At 44.7% G+C, this 17,852-nt stretch overlaps 2 protein-coding genes across 2 annotated transcripts; both read left to right on the top strand.

Moving 5' to 3' along the window:
* The first annotated feature begins 1,003 nt into the window (after positions 1-1,003).
* Positions 1,004-3,169, top strand: LOC123442087. The gene is made up of 4 exons (XM_045118192.1): positions 1,004-1,012; positions 1,353-1,594; positions 2,875-2,938; positions 3,025-3,169. The coding sequence occupies exons 1-4, from the start codon at positions 1,004-1,006 to the stop codon at positions 3,148-3,150; spliced, it is 441 nt and encodes a 146-aa protein (XP_044974127.1). The 3' UTR covers positions 3,151-3,169.
* A 104-nt stretch (positions 3,170-3,273) lies between these two features.
* On the top strand, positions 3,274-4,972 carry LOC123445329 (F-box/kelch-repeat protein At1g67480-like). The gene is made up of 2 exons (XM_045122296.1): positions 3,274-3,896; positions 4,110-4,972. The coding sequence occupies exons 1-2, from the start codon at positions 3,367-3,369 to the stop codon at positions 4,735-4,737; spliced, it is 1,158 nt and encodes a 385-aa protein (XP_044978231.1). The 5' UTR covers positions 3,274-3,366; the 3' UTR covers positions 4,738-4,972.
* Positions 4,973-17,852: the final 12,880 nt, after the last annotated feature.

Here is a 17,852-nt window from a genome sequence, read left to right as displayed (position 1 = left end):
AGGACTCATGCTTGAGGACAAGCTTCAGCTATTAGGGGGTATTGTCAGGCTACAAAGATGCCTTCCCCTATTCTTGCGTGCCGGTACTTGTCTGAAGCGTCGATCTGTCATGCAATGGTTACAAGCATCCAAAACGGTTCACCACTAGTGTTTGTTGTGCGTTGTTGATCATCCATACGACTGACCATGTGTATCGTCCCGTCGTTGTGTACCTTCCGGCAAGAGCATGTGCGCTCCTCTGCTTTTCATTTTGCCTTAGCTTGTAATGGCTATAAAGCCAGGCTCATCCCCTCCATTCGGGGCATGTACTATGTACTCGGGTGTAAACCCTAGCCGCCGGTGGAGAGCTACTCCTAGTCTCCTACTTTCCCCTTTTGAGATAATAGAAACCCTAGCTCAATTCCTCCGATTTAGCCCTGAATTCGATGAGATTAGTCCCCTTGTTGTGCTTAGATTAGCTTGGGTCTTAACAGGCGTACAATTATGCATGCATTTGGATGATCGGCTCCCCTATCGATGTTCATGGACGAACATGAAGCGTCCACAAACATTCGAAGTGTCCAATTTGACGTGTATGGAGTTGGAAATGCCCTAACTAACTAAGAGCAAGGTCACATAGCAAGATATCCACTGTTCATTCTAGATTGAACGTATATGGTTGACTCAAAGCGAAAAATGCCCTGACTTATAATTTTTCATCTTTTACAGTGACAAGAATAGCAGTACCTAGATGCACTCGGCACTCTCCGGCTTGAAGAGAAATTTGGAAGAATTACTACTAGTGAAAGAATTACTAGAACCTTATACCCTGTATTGCAGTCTGCATATGAGTAGAACCTTGCGTTGTACACCCTCCGTTCACAAATTTAATACTCTCTCTGTTTCTAAATTAATTCTTTAAAAAAATTTAATATAAATTACACATAAATATATATAAATGAATTTTAAAACATATATTTACTCATATTACTTCGTACACGGAGCGAGTAGTTCATATTTAAGAATGGAGTATGTACGTTTTAGATATTTCAATATGATATTAAAATATCTTCATATATTTACAATTCAGAAAGAAGTTAAAATATCTCATACTTTGTTCGCCTCTTATTTTTTGTCTTGAATTTGTCTAGATATATCCGTATCTAGACACATTTCATATACGTATCTATCTAGAAAACCTAAGATAAATAATTTGAGACTGAGGTAATATTTGTGAACCAAGGAAGTATCTATACCGCAAATCAGTAGGAGCCACGTTTTAACGGGGCATCTGAACTACTGAATATTTATCCACAGATAGCTGACGCCGAGAGTGATGGGACCAAAAGCTAGCGAGGAACAGCCAGCGGTAGAATCGTATCTTTCCCTGTCCGAATTCACCGCGCCGTGAGCTTCCACAAGCGCGTCATCCCCATCCCATCTGCACACCCCATATAAAGAAACCATCTTTTATACCAATCCCTAGTCTCACACGGTTCCACCCACCGCCTCCCCAATCATCCCCTCCGATTTCCTCCAGTTCCCAATCTGTAGCTGCTGCTGCTGCTGCTCCTTCTGTGGGATTCGTGGATCGGCCCCCTCTTTTCCATTTCAGGTACCTGCCTTTTGCTCGAATCTACTAGTACTGCTATGTTTGCGCTGCCTGCCCGTCTCCCGCTCCGGCGCAGAATTGATGGCTTCGTCCTGGATTCGGGAAACCTCGTGATGTTGTTTCCCCTGCAAAAAATCGATTTTTCTCAGCCTTCTTGCCTTTTGCGCCGGCAATTTCTTCTAATCCGATTGCCTTCGGCATTAATTCCTAGGCTGAGATTTCAGTTTGCTTTCATAGTCGAGTCTCAGATCCACATGCCCATGTATATGTTCTCAGTGGTTGATTACTTCTATGCTGTCGTCTAAATTTGAAGTAGATCTGAAGTCTGCTGCTCCAGTTTTCCTGGAGGCCACGATCCTTATTTTAATGGTCAACTTGTTCAGAATAGAGTCGGATACTGGGGTTCGCTGGGCATCGACCTGTGGTGTCCTCTGGCTGTTGATTCTTGAGAATTCACATATGATTTATTCATCAGTGATTCAGACTGGTTCCAACTCGAGGATTTGATTTTTCTTGGGAACCTACGGTGTCGAAGTTAAATTTTGTTTGGCTGGTCTATGTTTAAAAGGTTGTCTTCTTTGAGAGGAGTTGATTGAGTTTCAGTTCATTATATCAAACAGCACATGGATCAGTTCTGCTCTATCATTTTATTATTTGTATAAGGTGAATTGGTTCGTCACAATAACTTTCAGCTGCTCCCTAAAAGATGTCTTTTCTTGATTGTTATACAAAGTAATTGGCTCCAGCAATAATCATTTCGAGATTATTTCTGCTACAGAGCCTTATGAGTTATAACTGATCCGTAGTTCCTCTTGTGCTAGAAACAGCTACTTGTTTGTCTCATGGCAGAGAGATTGATTTTTTCTTATCGTACACGACGATGGCTTAGTCTATATTTGCCCTGTCTGTTGGTAGTGTCGAACCTCAGGAATTTCTTGTGTCTCCAATAATTAGATGTCCATTTCACCTGCAGAGCATATGTGTTTTAAGAAATTGCTTATATGAAGATCATGACAGCATTGACATGTTCACGTCAATTTTAAAATCGGAGATCCTCCTCACACTGTGGATGTCATAGAAAAACTGCTTCTGTTGTTAAAAGGCAGAGTTTGACAGTTTGTGTTCCTTTCCATTCTCTAGTGACTAATATTAAAGGAAACTGCTGTAATGAATATTCTGTTATGTTGTTTTAGTGGTGTTACTTTGGAGTTGCCCAAACAGTATCACTGGATTGCTTCGACAGTCCCTACTTGGTGCTAAATCGTTTTGCCTGCTGACTGCAGGCAATTAGACTCGCAGAGATGGACACTACTGCTGGCTAATAGTAAAACGATTATATGGCCAAAGGTATATATATATTACACCTATTTGTTCCTAACAACTTTGACTGCAAATTTAGCTGATATTTTAATATTTATGTTCTGTGGATATAGATATTAGGGCAATGTGCAAGGGAGGAAACGATTTCTACTTCATCAATAAGGAGACAAGTGCGGATTCAATCAGGCAAAACAATTCCAAAAATTCTCATCGGATGGCATTTGATACAGCAAGAATAACTAAAACAGAGACATCAAAGTTGAAGAACGTCATTTCAGCATCATTCAAACCCTTGTCTCTGACAATTCCCATAGGAGACGGATTCCACGAATCGTTCCATTCGAGCCATTGCTATTTATAGTATCTACTAAGGTTCATAAGTAAGCCAAAGGTTTTCAGTACTATTGGCTAAGAAGGGGAGGCAAACATTGAGCTGCTTGCTGCCACATTTTGCAATGGTTACAATCGTTGGTACACGGGAACAGTTTGTTCAACCACAGTCGTGTCTCCGTGCTACAATGCAGCTCAAGTCCCCAACAAGGCCAAAACTTTCCTTCTGCTTTACGCCACAAGGGGATTGCGATCAATACTGTGCTTTAATCCCTGGCTTGCCAGAAGACCTGGCAAAGATATGCCTTGCCCTTGTTCCTCGAACTCATTTTCCTGTCATGGGTGGAGTATCCAAGAGGTGGATGTCATTCCTAGAGAGCAAAGAATTAATTGCTGTAAGGAAAGAGGTTCGGAAGCTTGACGAGTGTGTGTACGTCTTGACCACTGATGCTGGAGCAAAGGGTTCTCATTGGGAGGTTTTGGGATGTCAGGGGCAAAAGAACACCCCTCTTCCGCCTATGCCTGGACCAACCAAAGCTGGGTTTGGTGTGGTTGTCCTTGATGGGAAGCTCGTGGTCATTGCTGGCTATGCTGCTGACCATGGCAAGGAATGTGTTTCTGATGAGGTTTACCAGTATGATTGTTTCCTCAACAGGTATGTTTCTTGTGGATCCTGATGAATCAGAAAAATAATGTACACCTTATTAGTCTGACAAACTTTGAAGCTTCACCTTGTGTTTTCAAATAATGTGAATGAATTAACAATGGTAACTTGGTGATATGTACAGTGCTCAAATACACAACAATACTTAAGTCATCAACATTTTATTGAATGTTGGACCAACTCATTTGTCCTCTGATTCCGCAGGTGGACTGCCATTTCTAAGATGAATGTTGCTCGTTGTGACTTCGCGTGTGCAGAGGTCAATGGTGTGATATATGTTGCTGGTGGATTTGGTCCTGATGGTGATAGTTTATCAAGTATCGAAGTTTATGACCCAGAACAAAATAAATGGGCGTTGATCGGGCGCCTTCGCAGGCCAAGATGGGGTTGCTTTGGGTGTAGCTTTGAAGACAAGATGTACGTCATGGGTGGCCGTTCAAGCTTCACCATTGGTAACTCCCGTTTCATTGACGTGTACGATACAAATAGCGGTGCCTGGGGTGAGTTTAGGAATGGCTGTGTAATGGTCACGGCTCATGCTGTTCTTGGTGAGAAGCTCTTCTGCATCGAGTGGAAGAACCAGAGGTCTCTGGCGATTTTCAACCCAGCAGACAATTCCTGGCAGAAGGTTCCTGTGCCGCTTACTGGTAGTTCTAGCACGCGGTTTTCTCTCGGGACACATGACGGGAAATTGCTGCTCTTCTCACTGGAGGAAGAACCCGGCTATCAGACACTGATGTATGATCCTGCTGCGCCAACAGGCTCTGAATGGTGCAAGTCTACGCTCAGGCCATCAGGATCATGCTTGTGCAGCGTGACCATCAAAGCCTGATGCTTCAGCTCGGGGTCGCTGAAGGATGATACCCAAGTTACTTCCTGCCTTGTCTTCCGTGGTTAAGATCAGGCTTTGTTTGGTTTATCATTGGGTCCTACTTGCTAGAATTTACATCCGCTTGTTGCTCCACCCAATAATAGTATGTTCTTGCTTCAGTTCATTCGGTTGCTTGCTGACAATGGACTGCCATAATGTACTCTGTTCTCAGTTGTATTGAAAAACTATTTGATCATAGAACCTTCAATTTACGTACTCCCTCCGTCTCAAAATAAGTGTCTCAACTTTGTACTAGCTCTAGTACAAAGTTGTCTTAAGTTTAAGACAGTTATTTTGAGACGGATGGAGTAGTTTTTTAAGTACTTTTTTTTTACTTTGATATACTCCCTCTGTTCCTAAATATAAGTCTTTTTAGATATTTCATTACAAACTACATACGGATGTATATAGACATAATTTAATGTGTAGATTCCTTTATTTTGCTCCATATGTAGTTTGTAGTGAAATATGTAAACGGGCTTATATTTAAGAACGGAGGGAGTAGTATCAGAGGCTCCTACCATGCTATATTAATTTTTTAATAGAGTATTTACATGAGTGTGGGATATGTATCCTCGCATTGGTTCAGATACTTGTAAACAAAACAGGAACTAGAGGGAGTTTACAAAAGAAGTGAGAAATCACTGAGATCGGAGTGTACTCTATATTTTAGCCAAGTGAGATCAGCCTTTGTTCTTTCTAACCATGCTCTACTCTATGGAAGGATTAATGTGGTTGAAACTGTAATTGTTTTCTTCCTCTCCTTCCAAATGTTCCAAGCAGTAACAGTGATGATATAAAAAAAACAGTTTTCCAGAATGGTTTTGTTTAGCCCTTTGCACTGCCTTAGTTCTGGAGCATCCAGAGTTATACTGGATTCCCATTCTGGTCCAACAGTTTTTACTGAAAGTGCAGTTGAATATCAAATGCTCAATAGCCTCTTCAGCTCCCGAATAGCATAGGATACATCTGAACTCATTGCCAATCTGATAGTGTACTAGGAGGCGGAGGTGCGGCGTGCCGCTGCGCCCGTCGTGAAGCTTGTGCGCGTGGCTGCGTTGTTTTTCTTATAGAAGAAAAGAAGGCAGCAAGAAAGCGAGTTGGCACTCGGTAATGAGCCAAAAATATGTTCACCCATGATTACAAACACTTGCCATTCCGGAGTACGCAACCGCCACCGCTCATAGTCTTCGCCTTCGTTACTCCCTCCGTCGTCGTCATCGGAGGCCTACGGGATAAGCCCCGTGGCGGATTGTGGTGGCGAGGACGTATGCTGCTTCACCTAGGTGCCTCCAACCCGTTCCTCTTATCCATGGTCCCGGAGCCGCCAACTCCTCTCCGGTGGGTGTGTGTTGACTCTTCAACTGCCTCTCATACTCGTCACTACCATGGGGAGGCCCCGGATGGATCCGGCGGTGATGTTGCGGCTAGGCGGGCGGTGGTACCACAGACTGATCTACCTTGGTCATGATCCGGTCGTGTCAGCCCCTTGGCCGACGGGTCTGGTTTGAGCTATCTCTAGCGAGATGGCAATCGGTGGTGATGTGCTCCAGCGTCGACATTGGTCCATGTGGTGACCACTCCGGTTTCTGGCGGCAGCCTCGTCGCGGATTGTGGGGGCATCAAAAGATCGTTGCGAGGGTTCCTCTATCCAGATCGGGTGGTCGCCTCAGAGTGAGATGGATGACGACTTGAAGCAAGGGATATGATGTTGCAGCAACGACGATCAATTTTCCAGCGCATGCATCTGCTAAGATCACGGAAAAGTGGTGGCAACAAAACATGATTGACTTAGATGGTGGTGCTTCCCGAGTGCCCAGTCTCGAGCTCTCGGGCGAAAGCGTAGGTTTGGCCCGAGTTGGTTATACCTGACACTAGCGATGTTTTTGCGCCGTTATCTTGTTGAAGGCATTGCCGGAATATGCTCATACCAGTTCTTCAGGGTGGAAACCTAGATTCTAGCCTTTGGTGGTTGGATCCGGTGAAAGCAACACTCAAGTGACGCTCCTTTCCTGAAGGCGTTGTTGTTGAAGAATTTCATTGTCCTTGTGCTGTCATAAGATGATTGATGTGGATATGGTGATTGTTGTATTTTATCACTTGTGGATTTGATCACTTTTATTTTTCCTCTCGCTTAGGCATATCTTTGGTCTTGTATGACTTTGCTATTTGCTCAGCTTTTTCTGTGTGTGCACCCTAGCTATGCAGAGCCCGGGTGTATGCTTATTGTGTTTGTATCCATCTGATGCTTCATTTTGACTAAACAAAATTCACCATTGAAAAACAAATACTTAGCCATATATTTTAAATATTCCAGCCAAAGTTGTTCCTACCAAGTCAAGCAAAGTTTGAAAATCTTCTGGTGTAATAAAAGTTGTACAACATGAAGCTTCCTTGGAACTAAAGAAAAAATTCTCTAGTATACATCTTAAATATCATATTTTACAGGTAATTCCCATCCTACAACAGATGAAAAACTGCATCAGTGAACAAAGCAAACTACATAAGGAAGAAACCTGCAGAAAAAAGTGAATTAGAAAATAAAAAGGATTAACCTTTATACAAATGTCCACTCTTTTAGGCTCGGTGTTGGCAGCTCTGTCAAAAACCCAACAATGCCACTTGTAACGCATACAAGTTTTAGTTCACAAAACAACAAAATTTGAATGAAAATACTCTAATTAAAATATAGAACCTTTGACATTATAGTGCAATGATGATTTCTTTATACACAATATTAAGTAATATATGTTGCATCATGTCACCCTTAGTTGTGAAAAACAGCACGCGTGAGCAACAAAATTAGAGATGCATTATCAATTAAAATCAAGTCTAATTCTTACAACCTAAAGGCACTAACATGGATACTCAAAGGCACATAATTTTCTTTCATTTGCTTATCCGTGGGTGCCCTACAAACAAAGTGAAGGTAGAATGAGCAAATAAATGCTACACTTTGTACTATTTACAATGTTTCATATGGGTGAGTGTAACTCAACATTTGTGTTTCACTGTGTTGGCGCTGATTGTCACATTTTCCTAGATTTATTTCAGGCCTCTAGATAGCGTTATAGGGGTAGGATGTGTGTATGTGCGTTCATATGCTGAGGTTATGCGAGCATCTGCGTTGTACTGTGTTCACACTAATGCTCAAATTTTTCTAAGTTTATTTCACGCTCTTTGGTGATATTTGTTTAGTGGGGAAAGACGTTTTCATCGACTACTAAGGTGTGTGCTATGACTTCGTCAATTTCAAGATATTGTGTCGGTTTAGTATCTGAAAGGTTCTCGGATAGGATGTGAGTGTGTGCTTCTGTATGGATGAGTGTATGTGCGTATATATAAGCATCTACGTTAGTGTGGGGACCCCGACTTATAAGTCATGGTCACCGAATGTACGTGCACAGTGAATCCAGAGATCAATGCCCATTGGACACACAGAAACTGAATAACAAAAGTCTTACATCCATTACATACCGTTTTATTCAAATATGGCCTCCATGGCCATGTCTTCATATATTTCAGCGGAAAAGCTTCATCGATAGCGTGAACCCATGTCATCTAGCTTAACCCTACAGGCATTCTGACTAGGAAGCGTCCTAGCTCGTACGAGCTTCACCAAGGTACTCTTCATCATACCATGTTCTCTCATGCCTGGTCAATGAAATAATCAGTGGCAAGCCAGTGATTACTTTGAATGTACTCGCAAGCAACCCATGTTTGGAACAAGACAATAACAATGCATGATGCAGCACTAAGTAGGTATGTTGCAGAAAGCTAGTTTTGAGTGCAATGTCATGATCAATTAGCTTGTAAAAGCATGCATCAACAGGTTGTAGATATCCATATGAACAAGTTATAGACACCATCATAAGCAGGGGGTTTAACATCTCATGTTCATTCAACATGTCAAGTCATCCGACTTAACTCAAGCATCATCTTTCTCTCACACACACACCAAGTTTTGTAACCAATGAACATAGCCCAAGAGCGGTCATCCAATTGTCCTTGACCGTGGACACGGCTATTCAAATAGTTTTACACTCTGCAGAGGTTTGCGTGATGTACCCACAAGACTCGGGAAGCTTCCATGTCATCCACGACTCGCGATATAACACATATCCGAGGTAAGCACCCTAACAATATCTTTCCCCTAGTGATCTAAACAAAGAGTCCACTCGTTGGTGGCATTCCTCATGATGTACATCATACGAGCCTCGCTCAAGATCGTATCATCCATGAGGGCACGCAACAGTGTGCTCGGTGTGTGTGAAAACAACCCATGGTCACCCTTCTTGGCACGACCCCGTCTCGAGAGTGACCACGCCACTCCCGCCACTAGTAATGCGGGCTATCTGCTAGCATTGGCCAAAGTAATCAACAAAGCCCCGTCTCATAAAGGGGTGTCGTGGTCGCACATGTAAGGTTGGAGTAACGATCGCAACTTAAACCAATCTGTTTTTGAAACCACACACTCACTTGCCTCGGTACACCACTTCTTTCTCAAGTGGTTACCTAGCTCAACACCATCTCCCTCGGGCATTAGTGTCTCGCGACGGGGTTTTCGGAAATTCTTTGAAATCATTTCCTTTCCGTCACCATGCATATACCCATCCCAATTTGCGTAGCATCTACATAACTGTTGGAAATATGCCCTAGAGGCAATAATAAAATGGTTATTATCATATTTCCTTGTTCATGATAATCGTCTATTGTTCATGCTATAATTATATTAACAGGAAACAGTAATACATGTGTGAATAAATAGATCACAATGTGTCCCTAGCAAGCCTCTGGTTGGCTAGCTCGTTAGTCAATAGATGATCATGGTTTCCTGATCATGGCATCAGATGTCATTGATAACGGGATCACGTCACTGGGAGAATGATGTGATGGACAAGACCCAATCCTAAGCATAGCACTAGATCGTGTTGTTCGTATGCTAAAGCTTTTCTAATGTCAAGTGTCTTTTCCTTCGACCGTGAGATTGTGCAACTCCCGGATACCGTAGGAGTGCTTTGGGTGTATCAAACGTCATAACGTAACTGGGTGACTATAAAGGTGCACTACGGGTACCTCTGAAAGTGTCTATTGGGTTGGTACGTATCAAGATCGGGATTTGTCACTCCGTGTGACGGAGAGGTAACTCTGGGCCCACTCGGTAGAACATCATCATAAGCTCAATGTGACTAAGGAGTTAGTCACACGATGACGTGCTACGGAACGAGTAAAGAGACTTACCGGTAACGAGACTGAACAAGGTATTGGTATACCGACGATCGAATCTCGGGCAAGTTCTATACCGACAGACAAAGGGAATCGTATACGGGATTGATTGAATCCTTGACATCGTGGTTCATCCGATGAGATCATCGTGGAGCAAGTGAGAGCCACCATGGGTATCCAGACCCCGCTGATGGTTATTGGCCGGAGAGGCGTCTCGGTCATGTCTGCCTGTCTCCCAAACCCGTAGGGTCTACACACTTAAGGTTCGATGACGCTAGGGTTATAGGGAATTGTTATACGAGGTTACCGAAAGTTGTTCATAGTCCTGGATGAGATCCCGGATGTCACGAGGAGCTTCGGAATGGTCCGGAGGTAAAGATTGATATATAGGACGGATGGTTTTGGACACCGGAAGTGTTTCGGGCGTCACCGGTAACCCGGGGGTCCACCGAAGGGGGGCAACGACACCAAAAGGCTAGATGGGCCTAGTGCGGGAGGGAACCAGCCCCTAGGTGGGCCGGTGCGCCTCCCACACCCAGCCCAATGCACAAGTGGTGGGGAGAGGGGGCAACCCTAGGCACAGGTGGGCCTTAGGCCCACGAGGTGGTGCGCCACCCCCTCCCACCCTAGCCGTCGCCCCCCTTTCCCATCTGGTGGCTGCCGCACCACCTAGGGGGGAACCCTAGGGGTGGCGCACCCCCTCCCCCTCCTCCTATAAATAGAGAGGGGTTTTGGCCCTTGGGAGGTAGACTTCTCCCTCTCCCTCGGCGCAGCCCTGCCCTTCTTCCTCCTCCTCTCTGCCGGTGCTTGGCGAAGCCCTGCCGGGAGATCTCGTCTCTCCATCGACACCATGCCGTCGTGCTGCTGGAGTTCTTCCCCAACCTCTCCCTCCTCCTTGCTGGATCAAGGTGCGGGAGACGTCACCGGGCTGCACGTGTGTTGAACGCGGAGGTGTCGTAGTTCGACACTAGATCGGAATCACACCGCGATCTGAATCGCTGCGAGTACGACTCCATCAACCGCGTTCTAGTAACGCTTCCGCTTAGCGATCTTCAAAGGTATGAAGATGCTCTTAACCCTCTCTCATTGCTGGTCTCTCCATAGGAAGATCTGAATATGGCGTAGGAAATTTTTGAATTTATGCTACGTTTCCCAATAGTGGCATCCGAGCCAGGTTTTCTATGCGTAGATTCTATGCACGAGTAGAACACAAAAGTTGTGGGCGATGATTTATCAATTTGCTTGCCACTACTAGTCTTATTCTTTTCTGGTGGTATTGTGGGATGAAGCGGCCCGGACCGACTTTACACGTACGCTTACGTGAGACTGGTTCCATCGACAGACATGCACACCGTGCATAAAGGTGGCTAGCGGGTGTCTGTCTCTCCTACTCTAGTCGGATTGGATTTGATGAAAAGGGTCCTTATGAAGGGTAAATAGCTTTGGCATATCATCGTTGTGGCTGTCACGTAGGTAAGAAGGCGTTCTTGCTAGAAACCCAAATCAGCCACGTAAAACTTGCAACAACAATTAGAGGACGTCTAACTTGTTTTTGTAGGGTTTGACATGTGATGTGATATGGCCAAAGTTGTGATGTTGCATGTATGATGTATGAGATGATCATGTTATTGTAATAGGTATCACGACTTGCGTGTCGATGAGTATGACAACCGGCAAGAGCCATAGGAGTTGTCTTAATTTATTGTATGAGATGAAACGCCATGTGCTTACTACTTTTACTTCATTGCTAACGGTTAGCTATAGTAGTAGTGATAGTAGTAGTTGGCGTGACGACTTCACGGAGACACGATGGTGGAGATCATGATGATGGAGATCATGGTGTCACGCCGGTGACGATGATGATCATGCGATGCCTGAAGATGGAGATCCAAAGGGCAAAGATGATAATGGCCATATCATGTCACTATATGATTGCATTGTGATGTTTATCATGTTTTTCATCTTATTGCTTAGAACGACGGTAGCATAATAAGATGATCCCTCTTAAAATTTCCAGAATGTATTCCCCTAAGTGTGCACCGTTGCGAAGGATCGTTGTCTCGAAGCACCACGTGATGATCGGGTGTGATAGATTCTAACGTTCGCATACAACGGGTGTAAGCCAGATTTACACACATGAAACACCTAGGTTGACTCGACGAGCTTAGCATGTACAGACATGACCTCGAATACAAGAGACCGAAAGGTCGAACTTGAGTCGTATGGTTGAATACAATCAGCATGAAGTTGCTCACCATGGTGACTAGTCCGTCTCACGTGATGATCGGACACGGGTTAGTCAACATGGATCATGTATCACTTAGATGACTAGAGGGATGTCGATTTAAGTGGGAGTTCATACTTAATATGATTAGATGAACTTAATTGTCATGAACTTAGTCTAAAAGGTTTGTCTTTATAAATATTGTAGATGGCCAACGTCAACCTCAATTTCAACACATTCCTAGAGAAAAACAAGCTAAAAGATGATGGTAGCAACTATGCGGACTGGGTTCGCAACTTGAAGCTCATCCTTGAAGCAGCTAAAAAGGCTTATGTCCTTGATGCGCCGCTAGGTGACCCTCCCGCTCCCGCAGCAGCCCAGGACATTCTGAACGTCTGGCAAACGCGGAGTGATGACTACTCTCTGGTTAGGTGTGGCATGTTATACAGTTTAGAAACGGGGCTCCAAAGGCGTTTTGAGCAACACGGGGCATATGAGATGTTCCAGGAGCTGAAGCTAGTTTTTCAAGCTCATACCCGTGTCGAGAGATATGAAGTCTCTGATAAGTTCTTTAGCTGTAAGATGGAGGAGAACAGTTCTGTCAGTGAGCACATACTCAAAATGTCTGGGTTACACGGTCGTCTGACTTCACTTGGAGTCGAACTTCCGGATGATGCTATAATTGACAGAATCCTCCAGTCTCTCCCACCAAGCTACAAAGGCTTTGTGCTTAACTACAACATGCAAGGGATGGAGAAGACCATTCCCGAGTTGTACTCGATGCTCAAGTCTGCAGAAGTAGAAATCAACAAAGAGCATCAAGTGTTGATGGTCAACAAGACCACTAGTTTCAAGAAAGGCAAGGGTAAGAAGAACTTCAAGAAAGACGGCAAAGCTGTTGCCGTGCCCGGTAGGCCAGATGCCGGAAGAAGAAAAAGAATGGACCCAAGCCTGAGACTGAGTGCTTCTATTGCAAGGGAAAAGGTCACCAGAAGCGGAACTGCCCCAAATACTTAGCGGACAAGAAGGCCGGCAACGTTAAAGGTATATGTGATATACATGTTATTGATGTGTACCTTACCAGCGCTCGTAGTAGCTCCTGGGTATTTGATACCGGTGCTGTTGCTCACATTTGCAACTCAAAGCAGGAACTGCGGAATAAGCGGAGACTGGCCAAGGACGAGGTGACGATGCGCGTCGGGAATGGTTCAAAGGTCGATGTGATCGCCGTCGGCACGCTACCTCTACATCTACCGTCGGGATTAGTTTTTAAACCTTAATAATTGTTATTTAGTACCAGCTTTAAGCATGAACATTGTACCAGGGTCTTGCTTAATGCGAGACGGCTACTCATTTAAGTCAGAGAATAATGGTTGTTCTATTTATATGAGTGATATGTTTTATGGTCATGCTCCGCTGGTGAATGGTTTATTCTTGATGAATCTCGATCGTGATGTTACACATATTCATAGTGTGAGTACCAAAAGATGTAAAGTTGATAATGATAGTCCCAGATACTTGTGGCACTGCCGCCTTGGTCATATCGGCGTTAAGCGCATGAAGAAGCTCCATACTGATGGACTATTAGAGTGTCTTGATTTTGAATCATTTGACACATGCGAACCGTGCCTCATGGGCAAGATGACTAAGACTCGATTCTCAGGACTAATGGAGAGAGCAATCGACTTATTGGAAATAATACATACTGATGTGTGTGGTCCGATGAACGTTGAAGCTCGCGGTGGCTATCGTTATGTTCTCACTCTCACCGATGATTTGAGTAGGTATGGGTATATCTACTTGATGAAGCACAAATCTAAGACGTTTGAAAAGTTCAAGGAATTTCAGAGTGAGGTTGAGAATCAACGTGACAGAAAAATTAAATGTCTACGATCTGATCGTGGAGGAGAATATTTGAGTCACGAGTTTGGCACACACCTAAGGAAGTGTGGAATCGTTTCACAACTGACACCGCCTGGCACACCGCAACGCAACGGAGTGTCTGAACGTCGTAATCGCACTTTATTAGATATGGTACGATCTATGATGTCTCTTACCGACTTACCACTATCATTTTGGGGATACACATTAGAAACTGCAGCATTCACTTTAAATAGGGCACCATCTAAATCCGTTGAGACGACACCGTATGAACTATGGTTTGGCAAGAAACCTAAGTTGTCGTTTCTTAAAGTTTGGGGCTGCGATGCTTATGTGAAGAAACTTCAACCAGAAAAGCTCGAACCCAAAGCGGAGAAATGCGTATTCATATGTTACCCTAAGGAAACTATTGGGTATACCTTCTATCTTAGATCCGAAGGTAAAACCTTTGTTGCCAAGAACGGTTCCTTTCTAGAGAAAGAGTTTCTCTCGAAAGAAGTAAGTGGGAGGAAGGTAGAACTTGATGAGGTAATTACACCCCCTCTCGAACAAGATAGTAGCGCAGCGCGGGAAGTTGTTCCTGTGGCGCCTACACCAACTGAAGATGAAGTTAATGATGATGATCATGAAGCTTCGGATCAAGTTACTACTGAACCGCAAAGGTCCACAAGGGCACGCTCCGCACCAGAGTGGTACGGCAACCCTGTGATGGAAATCATGTTGTTAGACAACGGTGAACCTTCGAACTATGAAGAAGCGATGGCGGGCCCGGATTCCAACAAATGGCTTGAAGCTATGAAATCCGAGATAGGATCCATGTATGAGAACAAAGTATGGACTTTGGTGGACTTGCCCGATGACCGGCGAGCCATAGAAAATAAATGGATCTTCAAGAAGAAGACTCATGCAAACGGTAATGTAACCATTTACAAAGCTCGACTTGTCGCAAAGGGTTTTCAACAAATTCAAGGAGTTGACTACGAAGAGACTTTCTCTCCCGTAGCGAAGCTGAAATCAGTCCGAATCATGTTAGCAATTGCCGCCTTTTATGATTATGAAATTTGGCAAATGGACGTCAAAACAACGTTCCTTAACGGGAACCTTAAGGAAGAGTTGTATATGATGCAACCAGAAGGTTTTGTCGACCGTAAGGGTGCTAACAAAGTGTGCAAGCTCCAGCGCTCCATCTATGGGCTGGTGCAAGCATCTCGGAGTTGGAACATTCGCTTTAATGAGGTGATTAAAGCATTTGGGTTCATACAGGTCTACGGAGAAGCCTGTCTGTACAAGAAAGTGAGTGGGAGCTCTGTAGCTTTCCTCATACTGTATGTGGATGACATATTATTGATGAGGAACAATACAGAAATGTTGGAGAGAACAAAGGCCTATTTGAACAAGAGTTTTTCAATGAAGGACCTTGGAGAAGCTGCATACATATTAAGCATCAAGATCTTTACATATAGATCGAGACGCCTCATAGGTCTTTCGCAAAGTACATACCTTGAAAAGATATTGAAGAAGTTCAATATGGAAAACTCAAAGAAAGGGTTCGTGCCAGTTTTGCAAGGTATGAGATTGAGTAAGACTCAGTCGCCGACCACGACAACAGATAGAGAGAAGATGAGTTCTGTCCCCTACGCATCAGTCGTGGGCTCTCTAATGTATGCCATGTTGTGTACCAGACCTGATATAAACCTTGCCATAAGATTGGTAGGGAGGTACTAAAGTGATCCCGGTATGGAGCACTGGACAGCGGTCAAGAATATCCTTAAGTACCTGAAAAGGCCTAAGGAAGTGTTTCTCGTTTATGGAGGTGAGGAAGAGCTCGTCGTAAAGGGTTACATTGACGCTAGCTTCGACACAGATCCGGATGACTCTAAGTCACAGACCGGATACGTATATGTGTTTAATGGTGGGGCAGTGAGCTGGTGCAGCAGCAAGCAAGAAGTCGTGGCAACATCTACATGTGAAGCAGAGTACATAGCTGCTTCAGAAGCGGCTCATGAAGGAGCTCATCACCGACCTTGGAGTGGTTCCAAGCACGTCGGGTCCAATGACACTCTTCTGTGATAACACTAGGGCCATTGCCATAGCCAGGGAGCCCAGGTTTCACCAGAAGACGAAACACATCAAACGCCGCTACAACTCAATCCAGGACCATGTCCAGAGTGGAGTGATAGATATTTGTAAAGTACACACGGATCTGAATATTGCAGACCCGTTGACTAAACCTCTTCCACGAGCAAAACATGATCAACACCATAATGCTATGGGTGTTCGATACATCACAATGTAACTAGATTATTGACTCTAGTGCAAGTGGGAGACTGTTGGAAATATGCCCTAGAGGCAATAATAAAATGGTTATTATCATATTTCCTTGTTCATGATAATCGTCTATTGTTCATGCTATAATTGTATTAACAGGAAACAGTAATACATGTGTGAATAAATAGATCACAATGTGTCCCTAGCAAGCCTCTAGTTGGCTAGCTCGTTAGTCAATAGATGATCATGGTTTCCTGATCATGGGCATCAGATGTCATTGATAACGGGATCACGTCATTGGGAGAATGATGTGATGGACAAGACCCAATCCTAAGCATAGCACTAGATCGTGTTGTTCGTATGCTAAAGCTTTTCTAATGTCAAGTGTCTTTTCCTTCGACCATGAGACTGTGCAACTCCCGGATACCGTAGGAGTGCTTTGGGTGTATCAAACGTCACAACGTAACTGGGTGACTATAAAGGTGCACTACGGGTACCTCTGAAAGTGTCTGTTGGGTTGGTACGTATCAAGATCGGGATTTGTCACTCCGTGTGACGGAGAGGTATCTCTGGGCCCACTCGATAGAACATCATCATGAGCTTAATGTGACTAAGGAGTTAGTCACACGATGATGTGCTATGGAACGAGTAAAGAGACTTACCGGTAACGAGATTGAACAAGGTATTGGTATACCGACGATCGAATCTCGGGCAAGTTCTATACCGACAGACAAAGGGAATCGTATACGGGATTGATTGAATCCTTGACATCGTGGTTCATCCGATGAGATCATCGTGGAGCAAGTGGGAGCCACCATGGGTATCCAGACCCCGTTGATGGTTATTGGCCGGAGAGGCATCTCAGTCATGTCTGTCTGTCTCCCGAACCCGTAGGGTCTACACACTTAAGGTTCGATGACGCTATGGTTATAGGGAATTGTTATACGAGGTTACCAAAAGTTGTTCGGAGTCCCGTATGAGATCCCGGACGTCACGAGGAGCTTCAGAATGGTCCGGAGGTAAAGATTGATATATAGGACGGATGGTTTTGGACAACGGAAGTGTTTCGGGCGTCACCGGTAACCCGGGGGTCCACCGAAGGGGGGCAACGACACCAAAAGGCTAGATGGGCCTTGTGCGGGAGGGAACCAGCCCCTAGGTGGGCTGGTGCACCTCCCACACCCAGCCCAATGCGCAAGTGGTGGGGAGATGGGGCAACCCTAGGCACAGTTGGGCCTTAGGCCCACCAGGTGGTGCGCCACCCCCTCCCACCCTAGCCGCCGCCCCCTTTCCCATCTGTTGGCTGCCGCACCACCTAGGGGGGAACCCTAGGGGTGGCGCACCCCCTCCCCCTCCTCCTATAAATAGAGAGGGGTTTTGGCCCTTGGGAGATAGACTTCTCCCTCTCCCTCGGCGCAGCCCTGCCCTTCTTCCTCCTCCTCTCTGCCGGTGCTTGGCGAAGCCCTGCCGGGAGACC

Source organism: Hordeum vulgare, chromosome 3H (genome assembly GCF_904849725.1).
Source record: "Hordeum vulgare subsp. vulgare chromosome 3H, MorexV3_pseudomolecules_assembly, whole genome shotgun sequence".
NCBI classification, from domain to species: domain Eukaryota; kingdom Viridiplantae; phylum Streptophyta; class Magnoliopsida; order Poales; family Poaceae; genus Hordeum; species Hordeum vulgare.
Note: the sequence above shows the minus strand (reverse complement) of the source record. Positions and strands in the feature narration are given on the sequence as shown.